The 22,263-nt window shown below is 39.3% G+C and overlaps 3 protein-coding genes across 4 annotated transcripts in view; all 3 read left to right on the top strand.

The window, feature by feature from the left end:
* LOC135485510 (peptidyl-prolyl cis-trans isomerase FKBP2-like) lies at positions 1-3,133 on the top strand. The gene is made up of 5 exons (XM_064767607.1): positions 1-111; positions 1,512-1,685; positions 1,842-1,954; positions 2,206-2,288; positions 2,579-3,133. Exons 2-5 carry the CDS (start codon positions 1,518-1,520, stop codon positions 2,641-2,643), a joined length of 429 nt encoding a protein of 142 aa, XP_064623677.1. The 5' UTR covers positions 1-111; positions 1,512-1,517; the 3' UTR covers positions 2,644-3,133.
* Positions 3,134-3,709: 576 nt separating this feature from the next.
* LOC135484915 (uncharacterized) lies at positions 3,710-5,923 on the top strand. Its single transcript, XM_064766616.1, has 2 exons — positions 3,710-4,183; positions 5,292-5,923. Exons 1-2 carry the CDS (start codon positions 3,720-3,722, stop codon positions 5,338-5,340), a joined length of 513 nt encoding a protein of 170 aa, XP_064622686.1. The 5' UTR covers positions 3,710-3,719; the 3' UTR covers positions 5,341-5,923.
* A 2,439-nt stretch (positions 5,924-8,362) lies between these two features.
* The window catches only part of LOC135485513 (uncharacterized), a 48,110-nt gene continuing 34,209 nt past the window's right edge, over positions 8,363-22,263 (top strand). The window contains exons 1-2 of one of the 2 annotated variants that reach the window (XM_064767609.1): positions 8,363-8,506; positions 19,723-20,686. In XM_064767609.1, coding sequence (XP_064623679.1) covers positions 20,306-20,686 — 381 coding nt within the window. In that variant the 5' untranslated portion in view covers positions 8,363-8,506; positions 19,723-20,305. Of the gene's footprint in view, positions 8,507-18,066; positions 18,159-19,722; positions 20,687-22,263 lie in introns of those variants that run through there. The other variant, XM_064767610.1, reaches the window with a different exon arrangement.

The raw sequence follows: 22,263 nt of genomic DNA on the forward strand, positions 1-22,263 counted from the left end.
CATGCGCAGAATGCGACGGAAACAGAGCGTGTACGAAGCCGGTTGGCTAAAATATTTTGTTGAGTTTACTTCCATTTCATCGCCTTTTCAACCATAATTTGGCCAATAAATGTACGTTTGCTTATGTAGGTTACGGTCTGTGATATATCTTTAGTATTCCGAAGTGCTTAACCGTCCATTGGAGTTAAATTCATTGAAAAATCACTTGTTGAAAACTTGCTATTTTTCTCTCACTACATAGTCCATAGTCTGATAGTGCATCGGATCGGAGTGCATGATGATTGATAATGCATTGATAATCTATATCATAATACTATAAGGCGGCTCGCTAAAGTGCCATTTAGGGGTCGTGTTTCGTCTCGAAATTTTGCACGTTTGCAGGTGATATGTTATCCTGATGCAACGTCATGTTTATTTTCGGAAATTTACTTCAGCGGAGCAGTAATGAGGGATTTTTAATCGGACACGGTCAATTCTCCTTATCACTCACGGAAGCCAAGCCATTGCTGTTCAGTTATGCAGGGGATTAATGAATCACCTGCACTCCCTGTGGGGTGACTAACACTACCTGTTGAACGGCTGGCTGTAGGGGGATGATTGGAACAGCCTGTACACGTGTTGACCTGCTGAACCAAGGTTAATGTTATTTTCAATCCACGATTGTAGGTCACCTGATCTTCGAGATTTCGCGGGAAAGAAATTGTAAACAAACGCATGTGTGCAGTTCAAATGTAAACAAAAATGTATTTTGATACTTTTGGTTGCTGGACTTGGGTTTTCCCGCAGTAAGGAGCTGGGGTCAAATTGATGGTCTATCGTATATTGGTACTGTATTAGCCAGAGCTAGCCCTTGATTATGAAGGGATTTTCAAATTAAAGGTTACAATGGTATGTTAATGTGCTCACCACAGCTTTCAAAACTTGATATATCTGAAGAGGCACTCTGAACTTGGCATGGCCTTATCAAGGAGCTGCTCACGGTGCTGAACTTCTAGCTTGCCTGTCGACTAAGTGCCTTGCCCGAGATCATGCTACATGTAGGAGGAGCACGCATTTTAAAGTTTTAGTAGTGATAGTGCAATTGGTCCGAGCCATTTGGAGGCCGACATGTGAAGGCCTATCTGGGTTCTCCTTCATCTCCGTATAAAAAGGGGCATATTGCTGACTAAGGAACGAGGTATATTCACATTGCCTCATCATCTCATTCGGACCAATTGATTTACTTTTATATGCACGCATACAGCACGCCACAGGGTCCGAGTCTGTGGACAAATGGTTGGTTTAATTTGTCTATTCGATATTGCTCCTTTGATATTGCATTATATTTTCATTGCAATTCAATCTATTCAAGGTATAGCCCATTTGAACCTGCCTGCGCCACGGGTACAATGCTAGTGTACATGTATTGATGTAACATGATAAGGCCTATGCCTAGGCCCCATAGTCATCTCTTCTATCATCATCTTTCTGGAATAACTATCTCTAATTGTGCCAATCCTCTTCTTTTCCAGTGAAATATGCAACCATCAAGCCTTGTGTATTCTGTGGTGGCCTTACTTTGTGTCCTTGGCACAGGTTTGGCTGCTGATCGAAAGAAATTACAGATCGGCATCAAAAAGAGAGTAGATCCAGAGAAGTGCAAAGTCAGGTCTAAAAAGGGAGATGTCCTCAAAATGCACTATACCGTGAGTAAATTTTATCTCTCCTTGTAGGATGTGCATGTAGTTTTATTCATAGTTCTCTACAAATGTTGGTCAATCAAGCCAGTGAAAGTCTTGCTTTGTAAGAATATGTACATCTACATGTATTAACTGTCGAATTGTTCTCTGTTGTTTTATCAGGGTAAACTAGAAGATGGCACCGAGTTTGACAGCAGTATACCTCGTGGTGAGCCATTTGTCTTCACTCTTGGAGCTGGACAGGTCATCAAAGGATGGGACCAAGGCTTATTGAAGTAAGTTTTATACAAGATTCAAAATTCAATTTCCAGTAGATCCAAAAAGGTTGATCAGCTTAGTTCTTTTGTCACATGCCTGAAATGGACTTGTCGAGATGCAAATATTTTGTCCTTGCATTGCACCAAAGACTTCTTCGGAACTCTGACAGAATGAGGTTGCCATGATATTGACCTGCTTTAGTCACTGTGAAATGTGAAAATGTTTAGGTTTACAGTAGCAGCAAAATAAAAGTGGTCTTTTTTTTCAGTATGTGTGAAGGAGAGAAGCGTAAACTTGTCATTCCATCTGACCTTGGTTATGGTGACCGTGGAGCCCCACCAAAAATTCCTGGTATGTGATTTGTAGCTGCATTTAATCAGATGCTAGTTCTCTCGGGTATATAGATAAGAGATCTATACTTGCTACTAGTACTATGTTTGTTTAGCAGGAGATTAATTTTTGATAAACTGCTCACTTAAGAACCGGTCACACCAAGATTTAGATCACCAAGATAATGTATTGATGTTCCGATTTCAATTTACTGTCTAGATTGTGTGTCCGTGTTTTAATTAGAACTTGTCTGAAGGTTAATTTACATGAGATCACAGCAATTATATGTGTAATGTTAATTGTCTTTCCAGGTGGCGCTACCTTAGTATTCGAAGTAGAACTTATCCAGATTGAAGGTGGAAAGACCGAGTTATGAGGACCGTTTCATATGCCCATATAGTACTTTCACGTTCACCATACTCATTCCATGTAGTATTCATCAGTAAGAGTAGCCAGCATGTTTGTCATATCTTCCAGTAGTCGGTAGGACCAGGACAGATTCCGTTTTACCAGGTAATTCTAAATTGGCTGTTGACTTAAAGTGTATCATTCAATGTATGAAAGTTAGTATCTTGTTGTTTTCAGTTTGGGGGTTAAGGATGCAAATTGTTTTTCTGTATATGTTCACCAAATTGTCAAAGTGACATGTTGGCTGACAATGTATATGTAGTCCTTAAGCTGTTTCTCAGAGTTATGTAGGCCTATAGAGTATTGAGAAAACCAATCTTCTGTAGTCCCAGTGTCCATTTAAAACATACATTTTATGAAAATAAAATTAAAAAATTGTGTGAATTCTCAGTTTGTTCTTGAAGTTGCGGTATTCATTTTTGTTTTTATTTCATGAGAATAAACTTTTGATGTCTGTGAAAGAAATAACTCTTGTCTCAATATTTTTGGCTCTTAAGATGACCATAAATTGCCCAGGTTCAACATGGAGTACTCCAGGATGCTTCTAGACAATCAGTGAAATAGATTCCACTAATAACGAAGTGAGAGGGGTCCGCGGCATACCCTGATTGATATAAACCGCCAATTACTTCACTAGTTACTCATCCTGAAGAAATCAGGAGTTAATGTTTGTTTCTCTGACTCAACACACACCAGTAAATTGTAACCCCTTATTTCATCAGGATGCTAACGGGCCATCCATTTACTATGTACTCCCTGAAGTGGAGGGGGTCTAGGAATTAGGGGAAAATGCGTACACATGTGCATTTGCCCTGTATATTTTGTTCAAAATGTGCATACAGGGGAGGGGTGGCTCAAAATCCCCAGTTTGATGCGTACATAATTTATGGATGGCCCCTACCTACTGTATGTACAGTATAGCTATTAGTGACATGGATTTATTTTGGTACACACTGTAGATTGAGAAATTTATGACGTCACGGGATTCCCCGCTTTTCCCCATTTCGCGGTAGTGACGTCATTAGCAACCAGATTTGTGTCAAAATGGCTGGTCCACTGCTTGGGGTGTATGGCCCTCATAAAGTCCAATTTAGCCGTCATTTGAAGCAATTAAAGCTGCAAACACGTGAAGAAGAGGAAGAAGAATGTTATCCCCAAACAGTATGGGTATCAAAACGGTACATTCCGATAGATTTGCGGAGTACAGCGCCTGTTCCAAGGTACAAAATCATGTCGCCACAAAATCGACCAACTCCACCAAATCACTGGATTCCAACCAATGAAGCCCCACTGAGAAGTTATGAATGTGGTGGTATGTCGGAGCTTCCTTATGTCTCACAACCAAGCACAAGATGTGAAGAGTGGTCATCGCTGAGACAGATGCTCCCATCAAGTGGTCGGGCAGTTCCACATGAACCCCCAAACTGGGGAACTGGCACTTCCACTCCTCCAAAAATGACCTCAGAAATCCAACGCAGGTTTTCTCATGTGAATAGTCCAATGACCAGGTATGTATTGTGCGATTGTATGTCGTTTTCATTAATCATTGTGTCCTGTTAGTATTATACTTTACTGATGTTATTTAAAATTCTAAGAATGCTGGGCCAGGCTTGGACCAAAGTAACTAATTACAGAGATTCTGGGCTCCAGGGAAGTCCTGCAGCGCAGGCAGGTTGAAACGGAACTTGTGACACTATTGTCTGTTTATGATCGATTGAAAAGCTGCTCTTTAAACACAGATCCTCCTTTCATCTTGTTCCAATGTGCTTGGAAATTGGGAGACTTTCTCCAAGATGAAAGACATAGAGAACAGAACAACATGAAATGTAGTTTACTTTTAATCAAACTCATCCCCCCTTTCCTCTCCATGACTTTGGCTTTGGCTTCTTTCCCCCCCCCCCCCCCCCCCTCCTCTATTAGGAATAGGACTGGGGGAAACCAGCCTAGCCAACATATACTCAATCGGACCAAGACCAGAGGACGTCCATTGTACAATAGTTCTGTGAAGACTTTCATCTATCTTCTCTCATGTCTCACAACAACTTGAAAAGGGAGGCGCACAAAGTTGCCTGAATAGTTCAAAACAACTGCTTCATTGCTTTCTTTTATACAACCATTATACTCAGTCAAATATCATCCAGTTTTAAGCCTAAAAGCCCCAACAAAGTCTTGGCCTGTCTGGCATGGTGACCTGGATTAGGTTTTGTAAGACTTCTATCCATTTTGTTATGTTTGCACAAAGGGGCTAGCAGGATCAACAATAATTACTTGGCACTTGGTTCAGCACAAAACTAAGCATACTTATCCAACTCTATAATAGTGCCCGTTATGGAAGTTTTCATTACCTTTAGGAACTTGTGTTGATTTGAAAAATACATGCCTTATCCGAGATATTGCATTTTATCTTGGACTAGTGATAGTATTTTTTAAAGTACATGTAAAGATACACATGTATTTGCTGTAAAATCAATCTGACATGGCTTTAATGAATGTACCGTACACTTTAAACAGAACCTGGGAGGACAATGAATATGCGTTAAATCAACAAAGCAAGATACCCGATACAATATATGTATGCCCTATGTTCTCTCAAAATGCTTCATCATTGTCTTTCAGATATGTTGACCATATGCATCTTACAAACAGACTCTTCCGACTTCACTGATGGTTGAAGGATGATAAAGAAACTTTCTGTCGAATTGTATTGTGGTGAAAAAGTGACTTTTCAAAGTGATAAAATGAGCAAGAACTGTGATTACAACCAATGCATTTTACTGTGATTATATTTATCTTTGTATATTTTGACCCACTGTCCTGTCAAGGAAGGAATTAATGCATGCAGTATTTGATTAATTATCTTTGTGCTCTTTTTAAAAATGTTTTCCTTGTGTGTGTTGGAAGTTTTCTTCTCATGAAAATCTCGATTTGATAAGTATCTGATGTGTGTAGCTTATAATGTGATTTATAGAATAGATAGCACTTTGCACTTTGATTTATAGAATATACAGCACTTTAAAGCCTTGATGTGATACTGGGATTTGTCTGTGGTCACAGCATGATAGTTTGTCCGAGCTGCGGTAAGGATAACATCTTGTTTGCTGTGCCCAGTTTGATTTTTCGATATTGCTAAAATATTGTAAAAGTGTCTCGATGCACATCAGTATTTCACCAGTTGCCTATGCTATGATTACATTCCTATTGATGTAATTTCTTTGTATGAGTTTTTGAATAAATATTGTTTTTTTCTTGTGTAATTTTGTCTCTGTGTTGTTAGTAATCTGCACGTCTATCTATGATATAAGTGCATGTCTGGAGAGTGGAAAATGTTCACTGACCTGCAAGTCCTCGTGGATGTGACAACTGTACCTGTAAATAGGGCCAGGATATTTGGCAAGATCTCTCAACCCCTGCATGATATATGATCTAAACATGGGACACAATTACTACTGGTGGTTGTGACAGTGTCTCTTCTGTAGTTCGCACGAGCCAGCGGAAGTGGACAGCATGTGAGATCTCTATATCATGTTGCCTATCAATGGACAAGACAACCCTCCTGATCTGATCTGATTAGGAGCCCACCCATCATTGGCAATGTTCATTATTAGTCTTGGAACAAAGACAGTCGCAGCATCTAACTGGAAAGTCTTGCCAAAAGGCACAATTGTCTCTGTCTACTTCGACCTGTGAGGTTTGAGGTTTTCCCCTATTGAAAAGTAATTGTCTCTCCAGATGTCTATTGAATGGATACACTGAAATATGGAGAACATCCACAGATGCTAAACCGGTACGGTGCAGCCATGTCACAACCCATTCTTGAAAACATAGGGGTTGATGTTCGCTTCTCCGGCCCAGAGACCGGAGAAGTTGAATTGTCACAACCAAATGCCAATCTGTCTCATTTCGTTCGGCCGTTCAGTTCCATGAATCGCTAAGAGATGGCGAGGCGATCGCTTCCCGCCTCTACAGTACTCCGGACGCAGTGGACTCGGCGCATCGGGAGACCAAATTAGGATGACGCAATGGACTACCAAGGGAGTCTACTCTGTACGCGCTTCACCTTAATACATTTTAAAGAAAGATCCATGTAACTTCTGTTTATGATGGAATTGCTGCCCGATTTGCAGGTCAGTCCATGCAGTCATACCTTCTTCTAAAGTTTTGCGGTTGCTAGGTTGACCTTTCTGGTTGCTAGGGGATAAGCGTGGTCATTCTTTTTTTACATTTCTTGTACAATGCTCGTTTCCTGCTTAGTTGGGCCATAGGGTATGGTGGAGTACGGAGTGCAGTTCGTATCTTTTTAGGATACATTTGCACCATCTAAGATCACCCAATCTGTGCGAATTCAGTTTAGTAGATGACCCTGTTCTTGATATATTTAAAAAGCCCCCTTCAGATAATTATATAATACTGGTAATTAACAACTAATCAATGAAGAATCTGATGATTCAGCACAGTAGCCTGTAGCTAGGCCATAGAGATTAAGATCTACAGTGGAACCTCCATTACTGGACACCTCTCTATTAAGGACAACCTCTCTATTAAGGACAACCTCTATTAAGAACACAAGTTTTGGTCCAAAATTGGTTGTTTCCATTCAATTTCACCTCTCTAATCAGTACACCTATCTATTAAGGACAGTAATTGTCAGTCCCGAGGGTGTCCTTAATAGAGAGGTTCTACTGGATATTGAAAACCTGTGTGTTTGGTAGTAAGAAAGAGCTCAAAGCAATCCATTTTTCCTGAAATTTTGCTATTTCATAATGTTGAAACAGGTCAAAATTAATTTGAGTGAGATCTTTCTGGGAGGACCCTGTTGCAATTCATCTTCAGCCCGCACTCCTGGTTTTGTTCTTGGAAAAGAATTCATTGGCCTTCGTCTCAAATGCATGACTTACAGGAAAAGTCGTCATTATCAATAATTCGATTGAATAGCATTTAGTTCATTTGGCTAAAATACAAAAGAATAGCGCAAATTAAACCCTTTGATGTAAGATTCTATTGTTATCACTGAAATAATGTGTTGAAATCCAATTAAATGATAATTGTGGAAACCATGGTAACTGCATCACCATCGAATAGATCGAAATCGATGGATGGATATTCTGCATTGGGTGTGTTCATTGTGGTCCCTGATAGCAGTTGGTGGGACAGGTTAAAACAATGTCACTCAAGAAAAATATGCAATAGCCTAAGGGTGGGTCTTCCAATTACAGGTCACAAGAAATGATTAGAGAGGTGATTTGAAGGAATAATTTCTAGATTTTTTCAAAAATGGGACATAATAGCCACAAGCATCATAAAAAACAGGTAGTGGGTCAAAAATAGAGGTGCCAAGTCTTCTTCCTTATTAGAGTCTGAAGGGTGAGGGGGGGGGCTAGTCGATTAATTACTGGATTTGTTCAAAACGTTTCAAGTCTGTCCGAGTATTATTATCATGGCACATAATACTGTCAAATTGTGTTTACGCTCTATTTGAACCCATTGATAACTAATTATAGTTCAACCGATATTGTCGTTATAATTCAAAAAATATTGTCCTTCCTGTCACTGGCTATTGTGCATTTTAGCGGGAGTTTGTTGATCTGTCCTGACTTCTATTTTCGCATGCATCTTCTCAATGGGGTTTATTCATTGATTGATCGTAGGTGGCTCCTGCCACAAGCGTTTCTGTAGTGGAGAACGCTAGTGCATACCAGTGTATGGATAGTTACACGAGAGAGAAGGTCGGCCTATGAGAGAGTGGAATCTAAGATATTTCACTTTGCGTAGGACTATTCCATGTCAGATTTTATGCTTCTTTGGAATACCTTAATTTGGGATTCTCTGAGCTGGTAAGTAATGCTTTTAACCTTGAAATAAGCGGGGAAGTTAGCATTATATGGCTATGCTTTGCCTTGCATTGCTCAGCCTCTGGTACACAGTTTGCTATAATGGTATAGTGTATGGTATAGCAGTATAGTGTATGGTATAGCGGTATAGTTCATGGTGTAGCATTGGTATTAACAGCGGAACCTCCCTTAGCGGACACCTCTTTATTAAGGACAACCTCTCTATTAAGGACACTAGTTTTGGTCCCATTCCATTCAATCTGTCGGTCCCAAGGGTGTTCTTTATAGAGAGGTTCTACTGTATCTGTTAAAGCTTGCTGCCCTTTCAGCTAAAGCTTTCATGCTGATATTGCTTCAGTGTTGGTAGGCTACAAGACAGTGTAGTGGAAACTCCCTTAGCGTACACCTCTGTATTAAGGACGCCCTCTCTATCAAGGACACTAGTTTTGGTCCCGAATTGGTTGTTCCCATTCAAATTGACCTCTCTAATCAGGACACCTCTCTATTAAGGACAGCACTTGTCAGTCCCGAGGGTGTGCTTAATAGAGAGGTTCTACTGTATATATATGTATGGCTTAACTGCTATGTATTATTTGACTGGAGCTAAATTGACAGCAACCACTGATGAATGGTCAGGTTCGAACTTCAAGTTAATTTGACAGCAAAAACAATATTGTACATCATTGGGTCTACATCGGACAGAAAAACAAACGCATTGCTGGTACCTCTTTCAGCAACAATTTAGGTACTGGAGCTCCCTTCAAATTGCTGGACTAGAGGGAAATTTAAAAGCAACAGCATGCATGGTAGTGAAAACTCCATTTGACAGTGATGACGAAATAAATGTTGGGTTGGAGGTAAACTTTAGCCAGAAGCAAATGTATTCCCATTGCTTGCAGTAGTAGTATATGTGGTAGATGGTTCAATGTTGCTAGTCTACGTGCTAAATGGTATTATCTCCACAAAGGTTTCAAATTCTACCTCTTCCTTATCTATGTTGATACTGTGTCAGAAATCTCCTCTTTCTATAACAGGAGTTCAACTGCTCCTAAACATAAAGGCCTATCGACAGTCGATGTGTCTTAGTGGGGTCTTATTGTTGACCCTGTTCAAACACACCAGCTAATGCCTTCACTTCAGAAGGATATAAGGGGAAATGAATGCATTTCCGATTGTCAACGTGTCAACCATATGAGTCATCAGGCTATGGGATATATCTTGCCAATGTGTAAAACCATTGCCATGGTAATGGTACTTTCTGTTGATCATCGTTATGTAACTTAATTAGTCATCACATATGACCTTGTCATATGCGCCTATCTTATATTTAAGCAGAGTGAATACTATGTCATCAAACATGATAGTCAGTTTCTTCATTAAGTGACTCATCTATCGAATACACATCAAAGACAATTCAATTGATTTCATAACGCTCATCAATAAAACCCTTTGATGTCCTTCCTGCGCTATATTTAATCGCCGTCAATAAAAATGTGCCACACGCTTCTGCAGACATCCACAAAAAGCTCAATTTGCATGATACTTTATACTCAGGTGGAGCATTGATTTTACTAATCAAGTGCTCGATGGCTTCCCACTCGAACGAGATTCGGCGCCACTGATGGAGGCAACCTGAGATTGGTTAATCGAAGCGGCCTAGGTCTGCCTGCTTATCATTGTTGGTGAATTGATTAGTGTTGGGTTCAAGGCCAAAACGGGGGTTGAAACTTTCGATATTTCCACGAATTCCAGGGTTAATGCATTCTCACAACACTAACATGTCGATTCTATGCTTAATGAGTAGGCTACTGTACCAAGCACTTTTGTGTCTCCCCTGTCCTTCTTTAACATAGATCACCCATGGTTTTCCTTTCATGTCTCCCAATTTATTTTGCCTCTTCTCTCACTTATCAGCACATACATATAATTGCATGTTCTGGCTGAAGTTGCGCCATACGACACTTTAGATCCAATCTTGCAAACCATCCCTTTTGTCAAGTGAGAAACAATGCAGAAAACTCATTTGGCCAAGAGCAACATGCAACAAAAGTCATAATGCCTCCTCCTCAAGCCCTTTTCATGGCTTTCCCCCTGCTGCTTGTCTACTGCCAAGGACGGTTCAGACCAAATATAGATTGATATTTTCATTGATAGATACTTTATTGTCAGGGTTTTGTTGAGAGGATTAGATGACCTCTGAGTAACCTCTACAACTGGTTGTTCACTCATATTCAATTATTTAGTAATCAGGCTGATTTACATACCATTAAACCCACAGGTTCTTTGACAATCTTGGTGGGGAGTTCTGGTTTGTCTTTTATGGGTATGACATTGCTTTCCCTGCTGGAATAGTGGGTCCAATTTATTTTATCAAGCATTATTAAGCATTAAGGCTGATTAACATACCATACCCACAGGTACCCTGGTCCTGCATATCAAAGCAAGAGTATTCGTGATGCATGTATCTGTCAAGATCTTGAAACTGTTGATTGACATTTCGCTGATCATCACAATGCTTCCCCGCTGGAACAGCTAGTCCCATCCTGGTGATATATGTCCAACTGGACAATGGCCTAACAATGTCAAATTATGGAAAGGACCTAATATATTTTTGGTGCTTTAATAATACATGTAGAATCTTGTTGAACATGTGGAAACAACCTTCAACAGATCTCCTTGACCTTGAATGGTGGGTCAACTAATGCCTGTGGGCTCCCATAATCCCAATGAGTTGGTAATTGTTGTAATGATTCGTACATGGTATACCTGAAAGAATGCAAGTTGTACCAAGAAAAAAATGAAGATCTTCTTCCTCTGCAGGCTTAAATGTACTTATATCAGTCTTGTTTTATATTTTAAATGCACACATTTCCAACCCATGGCATGATGGCAACACCTTAATTATCGTGGCCATTGAGGTGCAACCCAACTCAATTTACAACTAATCGGTAGCTAATTATAACAGGTATCCATAGTAATCAATGTCCTTGAGATCCACCATGATTTGGTGGATTGTATTGGCTAACAATGTTGATTTCAACCTGTTAATTATTGATGCCATGGCCCATTGTTGTCGGTTGTTGTTCCATGTGTGGCCTTTTAGGTGATGAGATGTCGGGTTCATAAGTTTATTGGGGAAGCCTTGTTGTTAAAGGTTGCATCAGCTTACCAGAACTTGTCTATTTCAACCCGTAAATTACTGATGCCCTGGCCCATTGTTTTCACTTGTTTACTTGTGTGGCACTTTAAATGATGTGTAATTAAGACTAATCTTTATTAACTCTTGGTTGAATTGTTATCATTGAGTTTCATATTCCATCCTGGTACTCTACTTCTGCTGCAAGTTGCCTACACAAATTTGCTCATCCAGCATTGGTAATTACTGCAGAGTTTAGTAACTGAGTTAGACAAGAAATGTGTAAAACTTTCTATGAATGCAACTCAAGTAAATACCTGTCTTGATTCATTCTTGATATACATTGTACATGTATCTTATCTGGAGACAGACATGTAGATGTTTAGTTTTGGCTAATTTTGATGATTTCTGAAATTCCTCAAATCTTTAATGAGATGTATCATATTCTAGTGCATGGAAAATCGACCTTGTAGAACAATGAGTACTGGTAAAATGAGTATGAGGAAGTTGTTTCATCACGGAAGTGGTCAATTGGCGATTTCCCTTCATAGTACAAATGAGGAAATGAATCCATGTTCCGAACATTTTAATGAGCTTTACAACTTTGCTTTGGTGACTTGCCAGTGTTTATTTCATGAAAGACTGAAATGTCTGAAAACATTACTCATTAGGGCCCAGAATGATATCGCTTACAGTAGGTCAGACAGTAGATGTCAGTTTTTGGTTCTCTTGCTGTTCTTCATGAGCAAGCACAAAACATCCTCATGGTTGGTTAATGTTCCCAACTGACAACAAGTTGGTGCTTTCACCAGGTTACAGCTTTGACCTTCGTGTAAAGGTTATGTTCTCATTGTAACCTCATCCCATGCCGCACCCCTCCTTAGATTAATCAGTCTGGCTTTACAGATGGTCAACTTGATCCCTTGTGAAACAATGGTCACTAGATTTAGCTTTCCATTGTCCAGAGTCTGGTCTTGCATTGATATCATTCTCATCTCGGCATGGATCCCTGGTCAATGCAACTTCTGAAACATGACATCATTTTATAAGTTCAGAATGACTCATGTCATCTGACCCCCTGTCCAGTCGGACAGAGAAGCTCCTTTTAATTGATAGATCATTAACAGCACTGATGTTTCTGAGAGTCCTTGAGCAAGGTACTAACTGCTTCTATCTCTCAACATAGACTAGTGATGATAGATATTCTGTCCTGAAAAACTCTATAAGCACCCTTAGAATCTAATTACGATTTTTATTTAGAGCTCCATCTTTGTTTGCTATACAAGTGATGAGCAAATACTTTATAAACAACCAACATTGTTTATTGCACATACGCCCTTGATATATCCAGTTATCATTGTATGCTAATGTGGTCATCCACTGAAAAAAAGGGAAAATGGGTTGAAGAAGAAACAGGGTTTTGTCCTTTTGAGGTTTGTTCTGATGTAAACTGCCAAATTTTTGCAATTGTTTTGCTTTCATCGATTTCGCCAATAATGTGTAGATGAGAAGGCTTAGAACATGAGACGAGTGTCTGGCCATGTATAAAGCACAGCTGGTACTTGTGTATACAGACGTTACAGCTGACTCGGAAAGCAGATCGATGAGGTTTGTTAGTAAATATGAGGCTGTTTTTTACCATCAGCTGCAATGGTAGGTTAGGTCGTCTATGGTTGCAATGCTTCGATGCATTCTGTATTTCCACTCAAAAAAAACACTGCAGCATCTGGAGAGATTGTCTTTCATTCACACCTGGGTTCATAGTCACTCGTACTCAGCATTGGCCCAGCTGCATATCATACTGAAAGCCATAAGCTTCAATTCAAGGTTTCTCTGAGTTCAGATTCGATCCTTACCTGATTTCTTGGATGGTTAGTGAATATTTCATAGGTCGCCCGGTTGGAAACGTTAAGTGTAAAATTATCATGAGAATAACCCCAATCGAAAAGTTACCAAATTCAAGCAGTCTTACTATACATATCATATTCTAAGCCATCTCAAGACACTTATGTATCTGAATTGTTTACACCTCAGTTTGATTTCAAGGTTGTTTCAATAGCATCAAACTTTGTGTTACCTGTTCAAATTATGTTACTTTGAGAAATACTGCAAAGTGGAAATGTGTCATGTATTCTAGGAAAAATCAATTTTTGGTGTTTTATTACCAGTGCAGTGCATGGTTCTGTAAACAATTCACTAAAGTGTGACTTGGTAAAGGTTACTTTGATGTACTGACTGTTGGGTCTTTAAATTGACTTATTTTTTGTCTGAAACTGTTTTGTATCAAAACATTGCAGTTGTTCTTGTGGAAACCAAAACATAAGAACATGTTGCCATCTATATGCCACCTGCCACCGCCCTTCCACAAAATGATTCATTTGAAATCTTCCACTCAACAGTAAATGATAAAAATCTTTTTGGTTTTACAGCCATGTTCTCTGCACAATGCAGGCTAAAGAATATTTTGGACCAGATATCTGTGCAGAGATGGTAGCCTGTTGGTAGCAGACATCGGGCAGTATACAGATCCCTATTCAGTCAGAAAGATTCATGATCTACAGATGCCAATAAAATTGTACTAATGATGCCCTTTTCATCCTAGGTGATATTTAGCTTGCTTTACGATAAAATAGCTCCAACTCAGATGTTTCCTCAGTGTATAGCTATCATGCATGGCCACAGTTTTCTGCTTACATAAAATACCTTACCAGCAAGGGTAAGCGTGCTGCTCTCTTCACCCAGCTTTCTGATAAATTCTCCTTCAACCACATAGTTGAATGGGATACTGTTAGAAGCATTCCTCTATAAATTATTTTCAACAAGAAGTTTCCATAATTACTTCTCCCCTACTTTACTACTGATCACACTTTTAAGTAGTTATGAGCTTCCTCTTCAGCTAGGAATCATTTCTAAAGTTTCATGCATACAGTATACTTCAGTACAAGGAATTTGTAGAAAGCCGGTGAATTTGAAACTTATGGTCAAGACTTGACCTTTGAAACAGTTACTCTGACTCGGCCCAACAAAAAGCACTAAATTCCACTTTGACCTGGCTTTCCGAGAAAAACCCTGATACATTAGCCATCCTGTGTCACACCCCTGTGTCACATTCTTGTTCTGAATTACCCTGAAGAAGATTCAATGTGACAGACAGAAAGATGTGCACAAGGTGGCCTCCAGGAGGAGCATCTTTGCAGGAAGCTCCCTTTATCTATGTAGCATTTCAGCCAGGAAAGAATGAATAGCATAAATTTTGATATTTCGGTTGGATTCTTTTCAAACCCAACAATGTGCGACCGCCTTCCCCCAGATTCTTTTCAATACCTGGATTCTTTAGTTTTTCATTGAAATTTTGCGATTTAAAAAATTGTCATTTAAATCTGATTCCAGTGAGTTTTAAGTTTATGTGGCTACCATGTTGGAATTCACGCCCGTTTTTTTCAAGGTTTGGTATTAAGTAAGGAATGGTTTGAATATACTTTGTTCATACAAGGTGCTGTTCTTCTTTGAAAGAAAAGTGTTTTGATGGTACGTGGCTCTTGAAGAATGATGTGTTTCAAACATTCAGTCAGTCTGTGCAAAGTTGTTACCTGCCAAAGCTGAAAGGTGTTGAAAGATGTTTTCTTTATCAGAGTGTATAGATTTCATTCTTGTCAATCAGCTGAACTGAAATTGGTTACTATAGCTATATGCATGGTGTGAATCATGATAAATCTCTTGAATTCTTTGATGGGATCTGATCAGAATCTCACATCTTGGTCATTTTTGATTCACAAACATGGAAAAGGTGTGATAGCTCTAGTGAAAGTCAATCTTTTGGTTGAGAAGGTGTAATAAAGATCCAGTTCATTGTCTGAGAGGAGGGATGGGGGGGGGGGTACAGTCTATCCCGACATCCTGTTATAAAAATTGCCATATCTCAGTTCCCTTAGTGATTCAAAATTCTCTTGCTGGCAGTAACTCTCCAAATGTACATGTCATTTTATATTTTATGGGCAAAAAAAGGCAACTACATGTACTGCTATACTTGGAAAATTCAATTTGCCTTCCAAACTTTCCTTTTTAAACTCTCACTGATAACAGTGCCCATCTGGATGCTCCAATATCGAATGATCTTATCAGAAATTGCTGTCCTTTTTACTGGACTTTCCATTTATGGCTGAGATAATAGTACCATCATGAATGGAATGCAGTTTAGTAATGTCCTATATCCACACCAATTGACCCAGAATGATGTATACTTGTACTTGTAATCAGACTTGTAGCGTGAACCAATCAGGCCACTGCTTCTCCATTACCGCCATTTGAAATACAAATTTGGAATCATTCAGATGTCTGCCTGTTATATTGGAGGATAGTTTCATATAAAACTGGATATTTCTTATGATTGTTGGCGATTGGAATACCCGTAGTCTACTCAAGCAAGGTAAAGGCTGTCAAAAATTGTTCAGTTGGCATTAGTATTTTCATTTTCATTACATGCAGTGTTTTCCTTGTTACATTTGAACATCTACAACCGGTTCTGAGTCAGCGGCTACTCAGTGTTCAAAGGGCCTATATCCTGTACCAGTCCAGTTGATGTGGTGCTTGAGTCTTGCTGCTGCCATCCTGGATGGGCTTGTCCGCCATGTCCTACTGTTTAACTGCTTCTCAGGGCTTAGACTCAGATCAAGATCCAAACTCCCATTCAGTTCATGAAGATATATAGGCCCTTCCATCTCAATAGCTTTAGTTCAAAAAGGATTCTGAGTGGCCGCTAGCTGTACGGATCCTCCTCGAAGACCAGGATTAGCTGTCAGAACAAAGTCATTGGTTAAGAAAGTTACCACTATCGAGCTCCACAAGTGGGTGAGTGATTTAGAGATCTCGAAACATTGCGGGCAAAGATGACCTGGGTCTGGTGAGGACATATTTAATCTCAACAATTTACATAAATTTGTCATAAATATCATTCAGACAGTCATATAGATAGTGACTTAATGTAGGAGTAAACACCAATATGATTTAAGCTTATATATTGAGAGAGCTTGATCGATCTCCCCATCTCAGGAAAGGATGATGTTTGGATTTCAAGTCAGAGTATGATTTATGAGCAACTCGCTCTGTAAATAACTCTTGCTATTGCCAACCAGCATAAAAACAAAGTGCTTCTTTTTACCAGATACCAGTCATGCTTGCATGGTATGCATGTTATTTGGGGTTCGCAATTCTGCTGGTATTTGGGATTGTATCAGAGATCTACCTCGCTACTAGGACATCATATGATAAATTTACAGTGACGACTGTCAAAGAAACTGGTAACAGTTCATTAGGTCAAATGAAAATTGGAATTATGAATCATGTTCCATGGCCTTCAGGCAAGGATTTCACCTGTTCAGGCCTCTGTTGTTTTATTGGGGTTTATGAGAATTGTTGACTCAATGAGCAGGAGTGGCTATTGGGTACTGGGAGCATCTTATTAAGTAGTTGAGCTTCTAAGTTGTGGCATGCAGGGCTGTCAATTTTATGGTAAATATTTCTGTGAAGAAAAATTTTAGAATGTCCTCTCGTGAACTCTGCAGTGAATGAGCATTCTTTTCTCTACTGAGTCCAAGCATAAAATATCATGCCTGGATTTCAATGGCTAGCTCATAGTCTGACAGCTTGTCTTGATTCCTTTTGGACATTTACTCCTCTATTGATTCTTTTATTGATTCCTCTGAAGGCCTTTTATGAAATGCAAGGCTGCTCTCTTAATGCTCATATCACAGCCAGATATTCTATGCCGTAGAATATCTGGCGCCGTAGAATATTGGGCTGCGATATGAACATTTAGAGAGCAGCCTGAATGCTATGCCCATTGGCTATTTTTCTTGCTTGAAATATGTATCACTTCACATGTATTCTTTGGCAGTAAATCAGCGGCAAAGGATTACAATGACTCATGTTTGATTTGTCGTGTTGTTTTGGTTAATTAGTATGGAGTATTTCGGTCCAGCTATACGTTCTTCTTCTAAAGTTGGAGTCGGCAAAATCTTAGCATATGGGGTGGCCAAGAAGATGGCTCCCGTTGGTCATAGGTCAATTTATCTAAATTCTTGGTTTATTTCAAATAAGGGCGGGGGGGGGGGGGGCTCTCGCCTCCCATTCCTGGATCTGCCACTGCAGATGACAGTATCAAAAAAGTCTGAAATCGGTTAGATTCGATCATTAGAAACGACCGATTCAGTGTTCGGTCCTTTCAAAGTATTTTTTTTGCGCTTTGTGAAGGCAGTTCACTTGAGCGATTTTTTTCACCCATAATCTGTTACAAATGACTATTCCAGCCTAGAATTTGCAGCACTAAAAACGTTCCATCGGGTGACCAGCATTATGTTCCATCCAGCGTACAATAACATGCCGGCACAATGTGTTACAGATTGTGCTGTATAAGACTCAGTGTACGGATTACGTTTTGAAAATTTTTGATAACGCTTTCCTCCTCTAAATACTCGACTAACGCTAAATTCTGATTTATTTTACCAAATTCAAAATTTGCAGGTAATGTTTATCCATTTTTCATTGCGTTGATGCCTTTAAATACTCATTTTTGTGTCCTAGATAGAAGTTTTAGGGCTGGAAAGTGGTAAAAAAATTGGCTCCAAATTTTTTTTTAATCTGAGAGACTGAGTGTAGGCCTACACATGACATACATGTAGCCTACTTGCGTTGTACTGAGCTGGGCTACATCGGCAATTTGTATACACACAGCAGTAAATAGAGTTAGTCGAGGATAGTCACTGAAGGTCCTGATGTAGGGGTAGCACCTTTTCTCAAAAGGCTGTATTTGTTAGTCAGTCGTACGTTAGTCCACTCCGTCCCTCGCTCATCGATCATGATGCTCAACAGCTCATTCTTGGTTGGTTTTGCACCCCGTCATTGGGCCCATCGATACATTCCACAGGCAAAGGGAAACATCGCAAATGACAAGGCCAATCGTGTTGTTCATGATGACAATGAATAGGGCTCAATCAATGTTGTCCAGTTGTCTCTGAGATTCTATTTGAATGCAGCAGATTCATTATTAGTTTTACCTCTTGTTCTAACAAAACAAACAATAATTTCGGTTTGTGACATTGTTTATTGGAGCATGTGCATCTTTTCTAAATATCTGTAATGACAATATTGGCATGATTGATTGATAACATTGTTTCTAAGTGTAGGCTTACATGTGCAGATTATTGAATTCCTTGGTATCTTATCAGTAGAAAATGTTAACATTGCATGACGCTGACACGTTTAAGTTGCACATCCTATTTGCAATGCACTTTTCAATGAGTGTTTTAGGAATAATATCTAGTGTGCCAGTTTGTAGGTAATGAATAATCCTGTGATTGTACACATTTGTGAAAGAACTTGATATCTCTGAACTCAAAAAAGACTTGCACCCTCACATCAAAGTCCTGGGGTTCCTTTTGAATCGTTATTTCTCAACAGTCATTTTAGACTGCTGCGAAAACAAGTTTAGAAAACGAGTGCCAAGATTGACCTCAAATCATTGGTGGATATGAGTATGTTATTCGCCTTTGTGATATGAAATACAGTCAATATTGTAGGTATTAAGTCGAACATGTTATCTTGTCATTTCGGGTTGATTTCTTTGTAGGTTTTGAAAATATCCACTGAGCCATTTGTAAGGGTGTTTTATAACATGGTATGTGGGTTATTTCGTTTATTGTGTTTTTTGAATGACTTTTTTCTTGCTTGAAGTGGCCGGGGATCTTTTTATACAGGAAATGAGTTGGTTCCTGCTGACCTGCAAGCCTATAATGTATAAAAGGCCGGAAAGACAAGTCTATTAAAAAAATCAACTTATCAAAGATCTTCAGTCAAGATCATATCTGCATTGGTACTCCGTCATTTATTTTTCAGCATAGTTTTCACAAAAAGAAACCGTTCAAAGGTTCACTTCTAGTAGTGGAAAAGTGGTTCTAAATTTTATTATCAGGTTCCATTTCAAATTGCCACAAAATACTGTCTGGCATTATTTAAAGGGTCGAAAGATTTTCATCAAACTTTTTCTATCAAATGTTTATAATTTTCAATTTATTTCTTGTCTTTGCAGGATGCTCTCTGCAGAAGTTAGCGATGAAGGTCACACTGATCAGCAGAAGTTCACAGCGGAGGTTTGAAATTCTATGCAGGAATTTCCCATGAAAGCCTGACATCTCAAGTCTTTGGATTGTAGTTCATTCAGGGAATTGAAGTCTACGGGCCATTGGATTCAACCTACTTATGGGATTAATCCTACTATTGTGAAGGATCAAAGTTGTGATTATTCACTTTTACCTACGTGTACATAAATTACGTGAATGTATTTTAAAACGACTTGACAGTTGCATAATATAACGAGGGCCTAGTACGGCATGATGCGTTTGTTGTAAAAAAATTCGCCTTAGTGCAGGTAGTGAACTAAGTTTTGGCAGTTCTTTCGAATGGCCAGAAGCGGTGCTTATTTCAGCATACCGTCTGGAAAATACTCAGGATATTTGATGACTATAAAAGCAGTATTATGACAAACTTTTGAATAATTGAAATTTCGTATTTCTGAAGGAGACTCGCAGTACAACACAATGGTGAATAACGTTGCTGAATTTATGACGGGAGTCGCATTTGGATATCTCGAGCTGTAGATTACTCACAACAAGATGGCTACCAACGAGAAAAAGACTCCCATTATACTTTTCGACCTGGGAGCTGACTCCCCTGCTGCATCACCAGTCCTTCCGAAGCGAAGGAAGTTGGAACCAGGAAGCCTAGGGTTGAATCTTCCTGTTCAAGGTTCAATCACAAGTATCAGTTCCTTGAGCAGCGATCTGGATTCACCAGTTCGAGGCTTCCTAACCCCTGAGAAGGGTTTTTTCGATGACTCTTTCGACAGCAGCAACTTGAGTAGTGCTGGTGAAAGTCCCAGTCCCGCGCAGGCACGGAGGTCGCCGAGGAAGAGGTTCAAGAAAGATGCTCTTTGGCGTGCGATCCAGCCGGCGTACCAGTACCTCATGGATGAAGAGATCATTGAGACTTGCAAGGTAAGAGATTCTTGGTGGCAGCCTCACAACATCTTCAGATTCTTGCCAAATTCTGCTGAGCATTGCTGCGAACATCCCTAAGAGGGCTTTATAGTAAGTTTGTTTGAAAATGAATACTAATTGGAAGCTAGTATCTTCCAGTCCCATGGAATTGTCCTGGAGATCATTATGCACGTGTATCGGAAAGTCTCTGTATGAGAATCCCGTCAACATTCCATCTCCTCATCTATTTGCATAGAGTGTGGTGAAGAACCTTTGAAGAACACTTGTGGAAGTCAATAGGGATTCGTCGATGAGTTGGTACATGTTCTTGATGAAAATCGATTGCAGTTTGTGCATGTCTGGATACAACGTTCAAGAAAGAAAGAGAAGAGTATCAGTAATGGAAAAGTTGATACATTCAGTGCTGGTCCAAGATTAGAATCTGAATGATTTTCTTGGATTTTAGAACTAATTTAAATCGAGTTCTCATTCCTGGTTTCCTCTCAGAAAGCACTGTCTGTATCATGCATTCATGCTTCATTCCAATATGTAGGATCAATTTGTATGTTTACTATCATATTTATGGCATCTGATGCAATACCAAAAATAGATAGTGATACTCATGCATGCACATGTATCATACACATGTCCAATCTATTTCATGGATATAGAGGTACTTTATTTGACAGTGACCTGATATAGTACTGTCTACCATTGACATTGGTCTACATACCATTATTTGAAATGATTGATGATAATTGAGAATGCCTAAATGCTTATGAATCACAATTACAGGCCTGTCCAGATATCTAACCACCATGAAATTCAGATCAGATCCATCTGTGACTCGGTGCCATGGGCATAGTTTATTAGCGGAGAGGCCCTAGCTCGAGCACAGAGACCCTCAGCTCACAAACTATGTATTTAGCGTTAAATTGGTGATTACTCAAGACATCCGTTGGATCTGATAACTATAGGTAATGCATTATGCACCGAAGGCCAGCTGGATAATCTCAGTGTAATATTTCTGACGGAACATGTGTTACAAATCGCCTATCTGATAGACTTTCTTCAGACATGTTCTGAATTTTGAACACGGCACGGGTCTTTGGCCATTTGATATATTTGTACTCGAAATTGAATTGCAATACATGCACTTCAGACAGGTGTGGAGTGGTCCAGTGCATGTTTTTGTGTTTTCCCCTACCATGCCAATACGCGGCAATTAAATGCAAGAACAGTGTGTCCATCTATCGAGCAATAGTTGAACTGGAAGATTGATGACTGTTTGTTGCAACCACCTACACTATTGATATCCCGAGGCTGACAAGGTTTAACGTGAATGCACACATTACATTTCAAAATATTTTTACAAGTCCGTATGTTATTAAAAAATACAATGGCGATAAGAAAGCAAATCTTATAGAGTCCTCATAATCTGGGGGTATTAGGTTCTAATATGTAAAAATATTACGAATAATTAATTGATATTTGATTGATTACTCCCAATTTCTCCTTCATTTGATGTGGGGATAATTATACCACTATAATGCTCTAACGAGTATGGCCTATTATTCAATGATAGATGAATAAGA

This window comes from Lineus longissimus, chromosome 3 (genome assembly GCF_910592395.1).
Source record: "Lineus longissimus chromosome 3, tnLinLong1.2, whole genome shotgun sequence".
Lineage (NCBI taxonomy): Eukaryota > Metazoa > Nemertea > Pilidiophora > Heteronemertea > Lineidae > Lineus > Lineus longissimus.